The sequence below is a fragment of the Rattus rattus genome, chromosome 6 (assembly GCF_011064425.1).
Source record: "Rattus rattus isolate New Zealand chromosome 6, Rrattus_CSIRO_v1, whole genome shotgun sequence".
Taxonomy (NCBI): domain Eukaryota; kingdom Metazoa; phylum Chordata; class Mammalia; order Rodentia; family Muridae; genus Rattus; species Rattus rattus.
The window spans coordinates 108,809,973-108,827,297 of NC_046159.1; the positions used below are offsets into that span (position 1 = coordinate 108,809,973).

At 44.7% G+C, this 17,325-nt stretch overlaps 2 protein-coding genes across 2 annotated transcripts in view; one reads left to right on the top strand and one right to left on the bottom strand.

Moving 5' to 3' along the window:
- Copg2 (COPI coat complex subunit gamma 2) overlaps positions 1 to 4,413 on the top strand; it is a 118,960-nt gene extending 114,547 nt beyond the window's left edge. The window contains exons 21-24 of the mRNA XM_032906801.1: positions 2,217 to 2,314; positions 2,924 to 3,062; positions 3,332 to 3,430; positions 3,844 to 4,413. Coding sequence (XP_032762692.1) covers positions 2,217 to 2,314; positions 2,924 to 3,062; positions 3,332 to 3,430; positions 3,844 to 3,974 — 467 coding nt within the window. The 3' untranslated portion in view covers positions 3,975 to 4,413. The remainder of the gene's footprint in view (positions 1 to 2,216; positions 2,315 to 2,923; positions 3,063 to 3,331; positions 3,431 to 3,843) is intronic.
- Mest lies at positions 4,354 to 15,983 on the bottom strand. Its single transcript, XM_032906802.1, has 12 exons — positions 15,701 to 15,983; positions 13,278 to 13,432; positions 11,885 to 11,964; positions 11,428 to 11,505; positions 11,186 to 11,322; positions 10,976 to 11,034; positions 9,732 to 9,772; positions 9,006 to 9,076; positions 8,766 to 8,867; positions 7,584 to 7,660; positions 6,558 to 6,621; positions 4,354 to 5,796 (listed from the first exon to the last, which is right to left on the bottom strand). The coding sequence occupies exons 1-12, from the start codon at positions 15,724 to 15,726 to the stop codon at positions 5,679 to 5,681; spliced, it is 1,008 nt and encodes a 335-aa protein (XP_032762693.1). The 5' UTR covers positions 15,727 to 15,983; the 3' UTR covers positions 4,354 to 5,678.
- Positions 15,984 to 17,325: the final 1,342 nt, after the last annotated feature.

Here is a 17,325-nt window from a genome sequence, read left to right on the forward strand (position 1 = left end):
TAAAGTTGTGAGCTGTCATTTTATCTTAATCCTTATAAGCTTCCCCTTTCTTAACAACCAGATCGTTCACTTTCCTTCCAACACTTCCTGTTCATGTCCTTCCTCCTCGTATTGTTCATCTCGGCCTCTATGCGCAAATGTGGCCAATTAGATGTACACCGAGCTCTGCCAGGGCTTACTATTTGAGCCCTCTATTCAACACTGTCTCTGCTTGTTGGCCTTCTTCATGTGTTTCTTTCCCTTTACTTCCAGTCTACCTTTTCACTTTCATTCCCTCCAAATCTGGGGCCCAAGAATAGTCTTAACTTTCACTTGATGTCTGCCATTCCTTAGTGCTGCTCTTTTATATCTGAGGTTAACTCTAATGTAGTATTCTGTTCTTTAGCATCCCTTCTGTTCTGTGTGCAGGATTCCCATGGATTCAGCACTGCGAGGTAAACAACAACTTTTTTTTTTTACATGTTCACTGCTTAACACACTTTTCATGACTCTTAATCTCCTATGTCCTGGATTGTATCTGTTTTCAGCTCTGTCTAGACCTATGTGGATCACAGTGGATAGCCTGTTTCCTTTAACCCTCTCTTGGCACACCCTTTTCTTCAACCATCTAAGAATCTTCAGATCTGTATCCCTTTTTGAGGGTTTTCCCCTCAGTAGTTAACTTCAACTTTCCACTCTGGTATGTGCTAATTAGACACTCTGTCCCAGCCCAGCTCCACATCCTTCTCCCCTTCAGCTTCAGCATTACGGTCCCAACTCTGTCTTCTTTTCATACTAGTCTCCTTAACAGTTGGCTCACATTTTTAGCAAGTCCTTATAAAATATACCTTTTTTAAGCCTCTTTAACAGAGGTCTGCAGGTTCTGTTTTCTTTGTTCATTTTGGGTTTTGCCTTTCCTGTTTCATGAAGCTGTAGTCTTTATGATAGTAAAGTTCTGCTCTTGCCCTGAAGGGCTCCTCTTACTTCCTCTCATTTCTCTCAGTGTCTGCCTTCTCGTGCTATACTGATGCATTACTGCCACTGGCTTGTCCTGTAGCCCTTGACAGATTGCCTGCAAGTCCTCACTGTGTCAACCAGATCATTAATGGACTGTGCCACAAAGGTTCCTTTTACACATTCCTCCTCAATCTTGTCTTCTAAAAGTCTCACCAGTTTGTCCCAGTTCATCTAGCTGTCCGCCATTCATTTTGTCTCTAATTTTACCCTCAGGCTCCTCCTAATCCTGCAACTTTCATAGTACTCTGATGAAGTTTATATTGAAGAATCTATGGCATTGAATTGTAGTGTCATGAATAGATTACTCATATATATCAATTATATAAAGGGAAAAGGGAAGGGAGAAGGATGGATGGATGGACGCATGGATGGAGGGATGGAATGAATGTTTACAGGTACCTCTTGGTGCCCACACTACCATGCGTTTACCTTTGAGTCTCCTTTATTCTCTTGCTTATCCCCCACAGTAGCTTCCTAATGTTTCAATTTCTAGTATTGTGTGCATGTGAGCCCTTTCCAGATCCCTGACTAGCCCATAGACACCTTTCCTCCATCCATGCTGGCCAGATTCTCTCCTCCAAACTGTTTGGAACATCAAAATTTTACTTTCCAAAATTCTGTCAGTCTTTTATTACTCATTTCTTATGTCTGTCAGTCATCTGATACATACAGCACCTATTTGTTTTTCCATTGTGAAACACACTTTCTCAACAGTAAAACCTCACTGCACACTGACGGTTGATTTAGAGCAGTTTCTCCTGGTGTTCTATGGGTCCACAATCTAAAGACAGCACGGAGACCATGAACTTGGTCAGTGTTAATCTCATGAGCTGTCTGCTTTGCTGTTAGTAGTGTTTGCTTTGTTGTGTATTAAAGCAATGAGTGGTTCTAAATTTTTCAAAATATTGACTCTTTGACCAGCATGACAAAAAGTTCTACCCCCCTCCTTTTTCCACATCAACACCAAAACAGTGTCAAGTCATCTGTCTCTTCTGTGCACTCTTCTAGTGCACAGTACAAAAATATTTTCAAGCCTTTCTTTGTGAAACTGACTTTTTGACCAACTTGCAAGCTGCTTCAAGAACTACCTTAAACAGGGCATGCACAGATGTTGGCTTGCGAATGTGGAGCACAGTGCTGAGCACAGGCGGTCCTTCCTCAGTAGTGATGGGAGTGTGCTTGTCTGTCCACTCATGTGGGTTTGCTGCTCCTCCCCCCAGTTGCAGGCACCTTTAGCTGTACCATGAAGTTTACAGTCCGGGACTGTGACCCTAATACTGGAGTTCCAGATGAAGATGGATATGATGATGAGTATGTGGTGAGTCTTCCCTGCAACATTAAATGACTTCTTGTCACAAGAGCATGTTTTCTGTAAACAGCTGACAAAACTCACGGGACCTAGACTAATCCTCTGTAAAGCAACCATCATGCCAGAATTTAAATGGAGCACTTTATAACTATAGCAAAAAAATTCACTGCCCCCCCCCCAAGGGAATAACTAAGAGATAATTGCATCACTTTTAATGTGACTGAGTTTACTTATAGGTTTTGCTTCGGCAACCTTTCATTTGGTTGATTTTAATATTGGCAAGTCTTGGACTGAAAAGCTTTGACAGAAAGGAGGGTTGGAGTGTCCGAGTTTAGAAGGTGCTATCTGCCCTCAGCTCAGAACTCTTATGTGTGGCAGCCTGACTACCATGCACCTCCAGCCATTGGCACTGAGCCTACACTTAGCTCTTGACAGGTTCTTCTTGCTCCTCTATACTAGGACCTACAGATAGCCTCAGGCTCACGCAGACCACATTAGTGTAGAAGAGATCCAGGCCCTGTGTGGTTTGTAGACATGATCATAAGTGACCAGTGCCTTCTGTCTTCATTGTCAACTCAGAGGACTTTAACTTACTGACTCCTGCTTGTTGCCCACTAGCTGGAAGATCTTGAAGTGACTGTGTCTGACCACATTCAGAAGATACTAAAACCTAACTTTGCTGCTGCCTGGGAAGAGGTGGGAGATGCCTTTGAGAAAGAAGAGACCTTTGCCCTGAGCTCTACAAAAACCCTTGAAGGTAAGAAGAGCTTTGCTGCCAGTGGGCTGCCTGGGATCAGTATGAAACCCAGGAGGCATGCATGCAATTCTGAAAGAACTCCTCTCTGCTGAATATGTTTTAAGGTTCCTGTCTTAATCATCTGACCAAATCAGCCATTTTCTAGGATAGTAGTCTCCCTCCAGTCTACAGCCCTGTGCGCCTGCAGCGCTTAGGACATGGCGGGGCAGAGGCAGATCCACCCACAGGTTTAACTTTTCTAATCCTTGTTACTTTCAATTTCTCCACAGACGCTGTCAACAACATCATCACGTTTCTCGGCATGCAGCCATGTGAGAGATCAGATAAAGTACCCGAGAATAAGAATTCCCATTCCCTCTATCTAGCAGGTAAGAGACTTCCATCAGGGCCAGGGATAGGCGCTCCTTGCCTGGCTGCTTCTGTCATCTCGTAATGTAACAAGTGGAAAGCGCGTCAGAATGAGCTGTTGACTTTACAGGCTCTCTGGAGGCTATTCTTTAGGAAGCACATCGGCCTAAAACACTTCACTGTAACAGATGCCACTGCCACCCCACTAACCACTGCCTGAGTGCACCAGGCCAGTGTTATGAATACCTCCATGTACCTGGTTTTTCATATCAACATTGAGAAAGTAGGACTGTTTGTAGGATTAATTTTCTGTAAATCTGTATAAAAGCTGAACTAAAATAATAGAGAGGAGGCATGGGCAAAACATGATAAATTCCATTAGTCAGAACTTCTTTGAAGTTCTTAATATACTTTTCCTCACTTTTTCTCTCAGGAGTTTACAGAGGTGGCTATGACTTATTGGTGCGGTCCAGGCTGGCCCTAGCAGATGGAGTGACCATGCAGGTGACTGTGAGAAGCAGAGAGAGAACACCTGTGGATGTTATCTTGGCTTCTGTGGGATAAGTTCTTGCTGGGAAGGGTGATGTTGCTGTGCCCTCCCTATTGGTGGTTTTTAGGCTAGTGACACAAACTTCCCAGAATTACACTAAAGATTCATAATGACTTTGAAGAAGCAAATCCAGTGTTTGGCCCTGAGCCAGCAGATCAAACAAATGTCTGTCTTTGCGCATGGACTTTAGTGTTTCTTCCCTCCTCATTGTCTTACTCGTTCAGCCTTGGTAGGACAGTGCAGCTTTGAGTGGGCTTGGAAATCAGATTCTACTTACGCTATTCTACAACTGCTTAGCTTCATTATATGCTGTTACTTAATGTGTGAAAACTCTTGGCAATGGTGGAAAAGTTTATCCCAGAAGGGTGGATGGGGAGGGGAAGCCGGAATCCATTTTTGTCACAGTTTGTTTTTATTAATAGAAAATAAACACTCATTCATTCCAGTTTCAAATTGCTATACTTGAAATTTCTAGTTTAAAAAATGAATTTAAAATAATCAATAATGCTGCTTTAACTAAGTTAAAACTGTGGCTTAAAAAAGTATTCAGCACCATTTGCACTTAGGTCTTTCAGAATTTGTTCTTAAAGTATCTGGGAACTTGCCTGTCTAAGTACAAGAGTTATGTGAGAAAGCCTTTCTGAACAGCCAGTGGGATGCTAAGCAGCCATCATAAGAGAGTCAGTGGACACTCGGCTGTCACAATGGTCCCTTCCCCTCCGCTTCAGCCCTGGAAGAGCATGCACCTAAGCTGAGATGCAAGAAGGCAGGCCGTTATTTACTCGGCTTGGACTTTCTAAACAACAGTACGTCTCTGGCACAGATGCAATAAGTTCTTAATACCTTGTGGTTTTAGGAAATAATTTCAACCTGTTTATTCACAAATTCTATATATAATGAGGTTTTCTTCTTAGCAAGGGCCAACTGTTTGTAAATATATACACGAGTATGCAAATCAGTCTTAGACGCATACTCAGAACACTGTATTTATGCCAATATCTATTTTGGTTCAGTGGGCTGGGGGGAGGGGGGTTTGGAGGGGGTGGGAGCAGTGCTGGGGATTGAACCCCAAGGTTTTAACATGCTAGGCAGGCACACTACCACTGAGCTACTTCCCCAGCCCCAAGCCAATGTCTGTTTTAACAAAAATGTCTATAATTAGAAGCAGCTGATGAAACTAAACATTAAGGTGTGACAAGATATTCCCTCTCATAAGCTGTTTACAGATCTTGAAAGGGAGATAGCAAGCTCCTCTTTCACTCTTTATTCCAGTATTCCAATTAGGATTGAGCCAGAATTAGTATTTCTAAATGCTTTAATAAAGTCCACAGGAACTGGTTTTTTTGTTGTTTATGTTTTAGGTTTTTTTGGAGGGTTTTTTTTTTTTTTTGGAGTATTTAACACAAAAAAAGAATATCTAATTCTGTCTTTCTACATTAATGAAAAGTGTTATTAGTCATAATGTCCTAATAACACCAAACAACAGCAGATCTATTTACTCGATCAGCTGTCAGAGGAACGAGAGGATTATCATGTCACCCTTAGAGATGAGGTGAGTTCCAGCTGTCTATTTTCTGTAGTTTGTTCACCAATGTGAATAAATTGGATTGTTATGAAAGAATAGTATTTGATGACCAGGACCTCTTTGGGGCATTTCTAAGTGGAATACACACATACGAGAATGGGGGAGGTAATACAGGGAAGCTACTCTTTCCAGCTCAGAAGGAGTTGATGAAGCCCATATATGCATTCAAGAAGCCCATGGGATCCTCTAGCTGTGGGTAGTGGCTAATGTGGTCATCCAGAATCGACACTGTGGACCTCGGCAGCGTTTTCCTAGTGGAAGAGAACAGCATGGAGGTGAACTTAAGGCGGGAGGATGAGAGGATGCAAGGCATGGGAAGACCCGCAAATGCCCTACAGACACACCACACTGGAAGGACCAACAGAGTTCCTGGGCTCCTACTTGGGAACTATACCTCAGGCAGATAAGCTGGCCAGTTCCACTTAAAGTGGTTTCAGTTGTTCAGAACCTAACAGACAACATCTTGCAAATACAACACTTCTGTAACAGTCCTTTCCAAACATGACTTTCAGCTCCTTAGAGAAGCATCAACAGGTGGCTCACTCAGCACCTCACTGCCCAAGCAAAGATAAACAAAGAACCTTCCTTGATCTCATGAGGAGATTGTTTAAGATTATAAGCCAGCTGTTTGCCAGGTTGTATCCACTAGGGCATAGGAAGGTCAGAAACATTCTTATATGACAGATAAGCACCTTCTAAGTAAGTACCCTAAAGGAGTAACAACCAATGAAGAGGCATTTCTCATGGTGAGCTGTTGATAACTGCTCAGTTGAGATGAGTGAACTGGCTCAGATTAACAATGGAATGATGACAGCCATGATGGTGAGAACAGGATGTATGAATCCAGAGAAAGCATAACCAGATCTCTTCATCTGTCCTCTCCGCAAGAATACGACTCCCTGTCCCTAACTGGTCTGTTTATTTTGTTTCCAATGAGGTCAGATGCAGTAGCTAGTGCCAACAGCCCTGTCAGGAGGAAATACTGACAAAAGGAAGACCTCCAAGGACTCACCTGTACAGCTCCAAAAACTCTGGATACGGATTTATAGGATCCAATGGCCCATAGATAAAATGAACTAGGAAAAAGAAAAGGAAGGAATTTCTAACAGCTCACATCTGTTGCTCCTGCTGCTACCCTAAAATTAACCTCCATTCATTAAATAAAATTGTGACTAAAAATTTTATGATAGAAATTCTCACTCCTTGTTAGATGAGCTTAAAGAATGTATAGAACAAGTCAGTCTTCTGAATGGAACTGTCTTGTCCCTTCTTGCTCCCCTGTGCCCTGAACCAAAGAAAGAAGCTCATGTTCAAGATCTGCCTCCTAGAAATGTAGACAGAACCGTCACTCACTGACGTCTCCTCTGCTGTAACTGACTTCTCACATCGGAAGTCCATCACAGTTTGTGGATCACTAACTAGTATGTGGGAGGCACAGTTCTGTGTGTTTCCTTTTAAATGTGGAAGAGAGGGCACAGCACCGGTGCCTACAGCCTCAAGTAATGAGTGACCTTACTGGCCTCCTGTCCCAACAGTTGGACATTTACCATAGCAGGCGATTCCCATACTGCCATGCCAGCTGCTTTGTGATAGGTAGTGCTTCTCCCTTACACCCTCACTCTGGTCCACCATGCGTTTGGAATAGAGTTGTCAGTGAATAGAGTGGCCAGCTAAATGGCCAGGTGAACAGTTTGTGTTTGGGGGTTTTGTTTTGAAGTGTGAGGGGGTAAAGGTAAGAAGTATGTCCTAGGGGTTGGGGATTTAGCTCAGTGGTTAGAGCGCTTGCCTAGGAAGCGCAAGGCCCTGGGTTCGGTCCCCAGCTCCGAAAAAAAGAACAAAAAAAAAGAAGTATGTCCTAAATATCATATAGCATATACTTAGGCAAACATAACTGTTTTCTATGGAAGACTCAGATTCACTTGAGTGCATGTTTTTATTTGCTGAATCTGGCATGGAGATCTTATGAGTTATAATTATGTTAAGTCACTATTCCCCAAATGTTCCTGTCAAGAAGAAAACACTATACACAAATACTCACTGGGGATGGTCACAGAAGCAAGTGCTCCCACCCAGCGTCTTCTAAATTTCTTCCTTTGATTAATGTACTGTAAAAGACTACAACACAGGCAAGTCAGCAAGAGCAAAGCAAGACCTGGTATCAGTACGGTTTCAGAGCCACACAAGTGTCATCCGTCATACAGAAACAGCCATGTTAGCATGTGAACATAATACTGACTACTGACATAAGTGCATTTATTACACAGGAGTGAGATCTCCAGAAGGATTAATTAAAGTTGGTTAATTTAAAACTTGAGTCTAAAAATTCAGTTTTGATTCCACTACTAACCCACTCTGTGACTCTTAAACACTTTCTTTAAACCTAAGTTCCTCGTTTGAAACTAAGACCAAACTACATAATCTCTGCATTGATAGCTGCCTCTAAAAATGCATGTAAAGAAGTTTATGGGACAAGGGCTTCACCACTGATGTCATCTGACTCCTTTTCCTGTAGTTGGAAGCTGCCAGCAGCCACTGCAGCCTAGGGGGCATTCTAACTGTTCTTTCTCCACATCCCCAGCGCAGTTAAAATGGGAGAAAAAAATTTTTTAAAGAGGCATGTTTGCTTTTCAGTTTTGCTTATATTAGAATATTAATTTTGTGGGTTAGTAAGGAGGGAAGGGTATTCCTTATACAGACTTCACAGCAAAGCCAGCAGTTAGAGCACTGGAGCTGACAAAAGGCAAAGCCTCAACTGAAGGAGCAGTTAGTTGCATGCATTACCAGACTGCAAGAAAACAGCTACAGTCTCATCTACACCAAAGCCTTTGCTTCTCCAACTCTGTTGCTGTTGTAAAAACAGACAAAAGGAGGAGCTTTGTACTTGAGAGAGATTCGTTTATCCTTTCAAAACTATGATTAAACATTCTGTAACATTTAATGTTAACCAAAAGCCTGAAGAAGGACATGCCAAAGGCAGTGAGTCATTTTCATGCAGATAAGCCGTAAGAGTTGTAGCTATTGATCCAGGTGCTTTAGGAGCAAGGCTCACCCTATGCTTGACTTCTGGAAAACACTGAGCAGGACTGTTTAAGGTGTCTCCTAATCCCTAGCCAGCCTCTCAAGCTGGAGTAAACCAGCAACGGGGAGAACAAATAATCTCACACCTGCCCCTCCCTCCAAGAGAGGCTCACAGGGGCCTAGAGTGGGGCTCCTGTCTTACCTGTCAATGACCAGGTTCCCGTCGTTGTTGCGAATCCCAGCCCACATGTCCCACAGCTCACTCTCAGTGGGTCGAGTATATGGTCCAAAGACTGGAGTGAGACTGAAAGGAGTAGAAACACAGGAAGGTAAGACTGTGTGAAGGAGTTCAGGGTGCCAAACTTGTACAAAACCTCCAAGCCCAGGCTAGCTGTGGTCCAGGACTGATGTCAGTGCATAGTCAGTCTTTGGGATGACTTACCCTCGAGAGAACACAAAGAAGTTCATGAGCCTGGTGAGGATGGGTGAAAGCACACCTCCATCTTTAAGGAGCTGCAGGTAAGAAGTGAAAGTAAAAATCAGGGATCCAGAGGAGCTCACAGATCCCCAAGATAAAATCTTTTACACCAAGCGCAAGGCCCTGGGTTCGGTCCCCAGCCCCGAAAAAAAAAGAAAAGAAAAGAAAAAAAAAATCTTTTACACCAGAAACTAAAATAGAACTTCTATTTTATTTTCTTCTAAAAAAAAATGTATAATCCCCTATAACTGATGAAGTCATCAACTTATTTAGGATCTCAACTTATTTAAATGTCATACTTAGACACAGATCTTCATATACTTGTATTTTGCTCAATATGTGTTCATCTCTTATTTCTCAGAAATGTTTGGTTTTATGTAGTAGAGCCTGCTTTATTTGACTGAGGAAAAAAATTAACTTGATTAATGTGAATTCATAATAAAGAAGATTTCAATATACTGGCTCATCACTACTCGTATGGTCCTTTAAAAGGTGCCAGTGTTTTTTGTTTTTAGTTTGTTTTGTTTTTTTTTTTTTTTTTTTTTTTTTTTGGTGGTTGGGGCCCAAACCAGGGCCTTTTTGTTTGTTGGGCAAGCGCTCTACCACGGAGCTAAATCCCCAACCCCTGTTTTTAGTTTTTTTAATGTCACAAATGTCTAAACCAAGGAGCTATGCAATGAAGCTGCCAACCTTTTGGAGAAGGAGAGGACGATGGGTCTCAGGAAAGATACCTGTGGAAAGAGAGGCTTCTTAGTCCTTTACCAACAACATAAGGTAAAAGCACAGCCATCACCATAAAACTGTGTACCCATTCACTGTTACATCTGGGGCTCTTGCTGTGAAAACAGAATTACGAATAAAGACAGCACAGCAACTTGTACTCAACCCAGGACTGCGTGCGCATGTGCTAAGCTGGGGCACAACTATACTGCTAATCACTACAAGATGCTCTGTTTAATAGACAATTACAACATGTGGGATTACGTCCTTCATTTTAAAGGTACAAAGACGGAGAGAGTATTTGTGTGTTCCTCCATAACGCACTAATGCCTAGACTTAAGCTCCCTTCAGGACCTCTCCCCAATGCTCAGAGCACAGTGGTGATCATGAACTCATCTGCAAACACATGTATGTTTCAGTAGGCAGGTTCCTGTAAAAGAAGAATCACTTTTCTTCTCCATTGACGAAGGGACAGATCCTACTCTTCTCCCAGGCTGCCCCTGAGGCATTCAGGTTGGGGCTTTTGGGCATTTCTAGATTAATGAGCATCATGACGACAGGGAAAAACAAAAATGGTAAGACTCTTTCCCAACTGGCACTGCCACCAATTAAGAGTTTATTAATGCAGCTTGCCAGCCAGATCAACAGAATCACATTTGTGACAGCCCCTTTGTTTTTGTTTTTGTTTTCAGAACAGGGTTCCAGGCCCTGCTGTCCTAGAACTCATTATGTAGACCAGGCTAGCCTTGAACTCAGAGCCACCTTTCTCTGCCTGCCAAGTGTTGGGATAAAAGATGTGCACCGCTACACCTGGCTCTTTAGAAACAACAAAAACGTGTTTACTGTGCTTATGTATATATGCTCGCCAAGACATATGCAGAGGTCAGAAGACAGCCTGTAGGAGTCAGTTTTCTCCTGCATTGTGGGTTTCAGAATCAAGTTCATATCCACAGACTTAGCAACAAGCCCCTTTGGCCATTGAGTCATCCTGCCACCTTGGCTATCCTTTTATTTTCTATATGAAAATATGTAATGTATTCCATAAAAACCATCAACCATGAAAACTACTCATGGCACAGTGAAGGTAAAAGATGCCCTATGTATGGTGTCTGTTTATAATAACAGGTTATTTTTTATATGTTTTTGTGACTTAAAAGGAGGGTGGCTTTTCGAGACTACACCCCACTTTCCACCTACCACCAAAGCAATTTTACCTCCATTCGACAGACAGAGACTCTTTATGGTGAGACGGCCAGATCGATTCTGCTTGTACCTGGAGCAGGGCAAGAAGAAACACACATTTCTGAGCCCCTTGCAGGGGCTGAAGATGACCCCTCAAGGTCCGATGATCCCAGAACAATTGAGTTTCCCATCATCTTAAGCTGTGACATCTGTACAGAGGACAGAAGTCTGTTCTCACTAACCTGTACAGCAGCTCCTGAGCAACAATATCCCCATAGTCGTGAGACAGTAGGTTGATTCTGCGGTTCTGGAGCCCCAGGTGCCGCAGAAGGGACTCTACGATGCTGGCCTGCTCAAATATGGAATACTGATGTGGTCTCTGAGGAAAGGAAAGCCAGAGACAACATGACGTCAACAGTGCCTGCCAGAGCCTGCATTTGTACCCACCCACCCCCATCACTGACCCCACCCAGCTGCTGCTTACCGGCTTGTCACTGAAGCCAAAGCCTAAGAAATCCAGGGCAATCACTCGATGGAACCTCAGGGTCAGCCCTTCCCAGATCTGTAAGCAAGCAAGCAAGCATGGTGTGCATTCTGCTCCCACCGCCCACCCCAACAGCACACAGGCCTACATGCCAGCCTGGATAAGGTGGAAATCTCCTGAGGCCACCTCAGGCCTAGTAAGCCTCTTGGGAAATGTGTGGCTCCCCACATTTACTATATGGAGAGCGTAACTCCAGCCTTTAATTTGGCACCACTCTTTTCTAGACAGTTAGCATTTTACTCCCCTTACAGTACATAAAAAGCAATGCTACATTTAATGAGATTTCCATCAAGCAGTTCGAATCTGCAAGAGAATTCTAGGGCTAGCCTTTAAAAAACCCCAAAATCTTGAGTTTGAGTATTTTTTGGAACGTAGCAGGACCTAGAAATGTCATTACCTTGTACCAGTCATAGCTGGATGTCGGAAAGCCATGTAAAAGCACAACTATCTCAGGGCTTCCCACCACGCCGACAGAATCTAGAAGGAGGAGAATGAGAAATCAGACAGCCTTGACAACACCAAGATCTAATTCAGTCCAAAGGATAAGGCTACATCAATTATGTCGCAAGGCCACGTTAGAATGCAGGCCGGCAGTGCTGTAGGAGCTTGCTCTTAACCTGTGTTCTTACATTGTAATGGCACACCTTACATGAAACCCCTTAAACAGTTTGCTCATTATCACTTGGATGTTTTTAGAGAGACATTCCCATATTTTAGCTGATATTAATATTGAAACAAATTATTTTAAATGAAAAAGCAAAACCAGTTAAAACAATCATAACAAGCTAAAACTTCTTTGTACCTCATCAAAACTTATCACATCTAAGATCTGGCAGTTCCCAGTGGATCTCCTGAGCTTATACTGTTTGTCTAGTAATAGCAGAAGACATGCAACTCAAAAAACCAAACTATTAGGAAATTCTATCAGTTACAGAAATGGGCTAATAGAATGGGAACTTTTTCCATATGTGACATATTACAGATTATTCAAACAACAAAATACCTTGCCAATGGTACTGGGTTTAAATTAATACTGCTAGTGCCGTAACACTTTGGAGTAAGTTTTCAAAAATTATTTAATTAAAAGCAATTAAAGTACCATGTACTGGATTTAGCCTGAAGAATCTATTCAAATAAGATGTAACACTGAATATTAAGTCTAGGAAAGAACCAACAAGCCAACATAAAAAAAGCTGCATACTTACTCGCCTGGCTATAACAAATGAGAGGAGGTCAGGAGCAATAATGAAAAACGGTTTACGAAAAACAAACATTTTTCGTTATTGCTCTTGACCCCCGCCCAAAAGAAGTCTTTTCCAATGTGTTTCTCGGTCTCTTCACCTATAAAATGAGGTTAATGGCACCTATCTCCAAATGGTGTGGTAAGGATTAAGTGAACAATGCAAACGATGAAAGTTCAAGCATAACTCAATGTCCCGAGTGTGGTAATTAAGCAGCAGTCATCACAGTTCTCAGCAATCAGTCTTATCAGGTTTAGATACATGCAACAAATCATGGAAACTAGTCAAATGACTTCGGAAGTGGGGTGGGGTGGGGGAACAAAGGTGTGGACAGATGTCTAAATACCATACATCTTACCTGGCACTAGGGGCTCTCAAAAGAAAAAAGTAATTTCTCAAATACAAATGGGGCTGAAAGAAATTATCATCAGGTACAATTCTACCCCCACCTTCACTCTGGAGCAACAGACCAAGGGACACAAAATAAGTACCTCAACTGAAACCTACGTGACCCGTGTCTATGGGATCCTCCAACAGCCCAGTTCTCACCTTGGTAGAAGATGCGTAGTCCCTTGTAGGTGAAAAACTTGCCAGAAGTCTTCCATGAGTGCAGAGCAGGGGAGAGCTGAGGGGGTGGGATGTGCAGGTACGCAGCCAGCAAGGGCACAGCCAGGAGCCCTACTTGGACCCACCACTCCCTCATCCTGTGGAAAAAGCAGCCAAGGTAACATTGAATACCTCCAAAAATCAGAATGGAACATGGATGGGAAACCTGGATACTATGAGGTTTGACCCCACCCACCTCATCCCTCCTCCCCTCCCCAACCCACCCTAGGTGGCAATGGCATAAATTTTACCAAGAATGATAAACACCACTATCCTTTGGCATTTGGCAGTCACTGTACTCGCTCACCACCATTTCTTCCAAGTATATATGTAACTTACTACATGGCCTTAGGCAGAGAACTGCTCCTGGGTTTTAACACATCCTCTGGTCAGGTGAATCCCCATTTGGCACCACTATCTGCATTTGGGCCAAGAAACTGATGGGGGAGAGACTGGGAGCATTCCAGTAAGCAGCTTTGCCCTGACCCTGAATATCTAATCTCTGAGAAGTCTGGGCAACAGATTATATCTGTGCGTTCTTAGCAGACTCTTGAGGTGGTTCCCTTTTATTTAATTAAGACCCCCCCACACACCTAGCTCTCAAAAGACTTTTTTGTCGGGGGGGGGGGGTGCACAGATTTGTGTCCTCAGGTTGCCATGCCTGGATTTCAGAGACCCAGATCAATTATTTGTCCTCCTGAAGGCGAGAAATAAGGCAGGATTACAAACCATTTTCTTTATCTGTGACTTGCCATGGTCACCAAGGAAAGGGGTCTCTAAATAAATTGGGATAGCGCCTAAATTAAAGCTACAGACATTAGGAAGAGAGCTACAAATAAATTAATTCTAGAACCCTGGAGGAAGCGTTTCGTTGGCTGGCTGTCTTTGTACCTGAGTACACCCTATATATAACATATTACCTGCAATTTCACAAAATTGACTGGTTTGAGGAGGGGGGCCTCTCTATAAGTAAACCTGAAATGGTGGGTAAGACCTGACACCCCCTGAGGAACCGCGGCTGCCTGCCTGAATTTTAGATAGTGCTTAGATACTTTTTTCCTACCTCCAAAGTCACTGTCTAATAAAGTCACAATGATTTTGTTCTACCTTTCGAGGCTATACTAGAATGACTGGAACAGTGCCAAAACCGGATGGTTTTATCTCAGTCTGATATCTGCTAACGAGTTTTACGGCTGAACCTCCTTGAAAAGCAAATAAAAGCGTTAGGTTTGGGGGGGGGTGTCTTTTGTTGTTACTGTTCATTTCCTCAGAACCCGTTTGGTTCTGTTACCTGTTCATACATTTTCACGTAGCCTCTTTGGCATCCTTGCTGGACTCACTGAATCCGCAGTGACTCAGCAGAACGCCGGGGAGGGGCGCCTACCGCAGAGCAAACAGGGGCTTCCCGTGCGCAGGGAAACAGAGGTGCCACACCCACGCTCTCCAGACCATACCTTAGTGCACCTCCTCCATTCAGGAAGGGGGGGCAACCCCCCCCAGCCATTCTCAGCTTTAGTTACCTTGGTAAAAAAAATACCCCCAACATTTTGAGTTTTTTTTAGTAGTCAAGCAAACTAGCAATCGGACGAAAAGGTTTAAACAAGTATTTTTAGTCCAATTCCCATTATTTAATGGTACCATGATTTAGAGCAAAAATTCAACGCACTCCCATAACAAACTTTACGTGCCTTGATTTCTGATTGCTTTAAATGACGTAAAAAACAGATGTTTATCTAATACCGCCAAACCAGCCCACCTGATTCATTCTTAGTGAGAACTCTGCTGTGCACACAACAAACCGAAGCAAACAATTCTCTTAATATTTTAAGAGCCTGGACGCGTGCCGGTGTCCCCCGGGGTTTCCATTTCTGGCTCCCAAACAACACTTAAAGCCGTGGCCACACAGCGCGGCAAGATCCAGTCACACCTATGCAGTAACCACACCACTGTGAGGCCAGAACCAGGAAATCTTAAGTCGCTCTGCGGCAATCTCGGCTGCTGGATTCCTAAATCACATGCCATGGTCTAGAAATCCTAAATCACGCCACAACAATGACCAGCTCTGAAAATCCTACAAGACACCCAGGCGTTACCAAGGTTCGCGATTCCTAAGTTGCTTCATTACCACCTTGTAAATCATACTACAGCAAAGACCCAGACAAAAAAGACTAATTCTCACCATGGTAATGCAACGATCCTAAAATTCTTAAATCTCACATGACTAAACCCTGGTTCTAAAAATCATCAGTGAAGGCGATTCCAAGTTAGGGCTGTGCAGCCACCTTTGGGTGAGAATTTTTGCCACCCGCATCTCCGGGGTGCGGGCTGGCCACACCCCCTCTCCGGGCACGGCTGGCAGCACCCACCTGCGCAAGCGATCTCGGCGCACCATGGCCGCATTATCCCATGCCGCCCGCCGCAGGATTGCGGATCACAGGGCGCGCCGAGGCGCCTACAGCGGTACAGGATCGGGGGTGGCCTCGGCGCAGCCCACGGTCCGCAGGGCGGCCCGCGGCAGCGACAAAAGAGGCAGCAAGCGGCAACTCGGGCGAGCCTGCAGCACTACGCCGGGTGGCGAGGTGCGGCTGCCGCAGAGGAAGGCTGCTGCGCCTGTGAGGATGCACCGGGATGTGCTGGTGGCCGAGGCAGAGAGGAGCGAGCGGGCACCGACTTTTAAGGCCCACAGAGCCCCGCCTCTGGCCCGCCCACCGTGCTGCAGCGCCCCTCCTTCTCGCTCCCGCCGCAGAGCCCCTCCCCACAGCTGCAGAGAAGGGGGGCCTCTCCCGTGGGCGCCCCCAGGGTTATCGACCCCGCTACCCCCTCTTTCCTTACAGATCTCTAAACCTGAACCCCAGATTCTGCTAAAGAAAGCTTTCCCATGTGTCAATGCTTCGGGCAAGGATGAGAATGTGTGCGATATCCCTCCCCAGCCCATCCCTTGGACCACGCACAGGTCTCCTGCCCCCCGGAAGGCATAAATCACCCCAGGGTTAGGGTGCTTATTGTGGCTCCCACTTCTTTTCTACCTCCTACAGGGGTTCTGAGCCCGAAAATGTGGGTCACCAATGCGCGCGCGGCAACCCCAAGCCCTTAACCCCTGATAACAAAGAAGGAAAGGCACACTAAATGTCTAGGGAATGGACAGATTCTGTGGTATCTGTGGCCAAGTGGACACATTCATGGATGGGCTGTGATCGCATAGAATGAGCCAATGTCCCCACCACGGTAGCACCGGTACACTTCCTTTGCGGCAGCACAACGTGGACCGCATACCAGAAGCTGCTGCAGCGCCCATCTGGAGCAGCATTGGGGACCGTTCATCGGGGGGGGGGGCACAAGCTTCTCTATTTACGTGCCACACAATCACAGTCAAACACTCTAGAGGTGCGGACAAAACTGGAGATTTTTTAAAACTCCAAACCCCTTCAAAGTCATTTTTCAAGCCTTCGCAAAGTGCGGAGCATCGTGATGCCTATGTGAGGTTTGGAGCTGTACCCTGAAATTCTAGCAGCCTAGGCGCGAGCTAGCTAAGGACGCTGCGAACGCAGGCCGGCCCAGTGGGGGCGCTGCAGGCCTCTCTTCGGCACCCGATTTGCCGCAGCTTTGGCTTTGCAACATCCAAGCCCAGCTATGCAGTCGAGCACGATTCGGCCAGAGGACCGCAGTGGGTCAGCCGAACCCACGGGGATCTAACCTGTGGGCATCTACCCACGTTCCCGGAGTTCGGGACCACCCAGCTGACACTGAAAATGCCAGCACCTAAGAGAGGGTCATCAGAACGCATAACACGATCCAGGGTACACTTCTTCGTGGATGGCAGGAAAACAAGTGATTGTGCAGAGCCTCCGCAGGGCGATACACAGGACTATGAAGTGAATGAGTGATCGGAGGGTGGCACTTTTTACATTTTCTTTTTGATTTCAGAATATTTTCTAACATGTCGGGCCTTTCTTTCCCAGGCTTAGACCCTCAAAGTCTGAAGCCTTGTCTC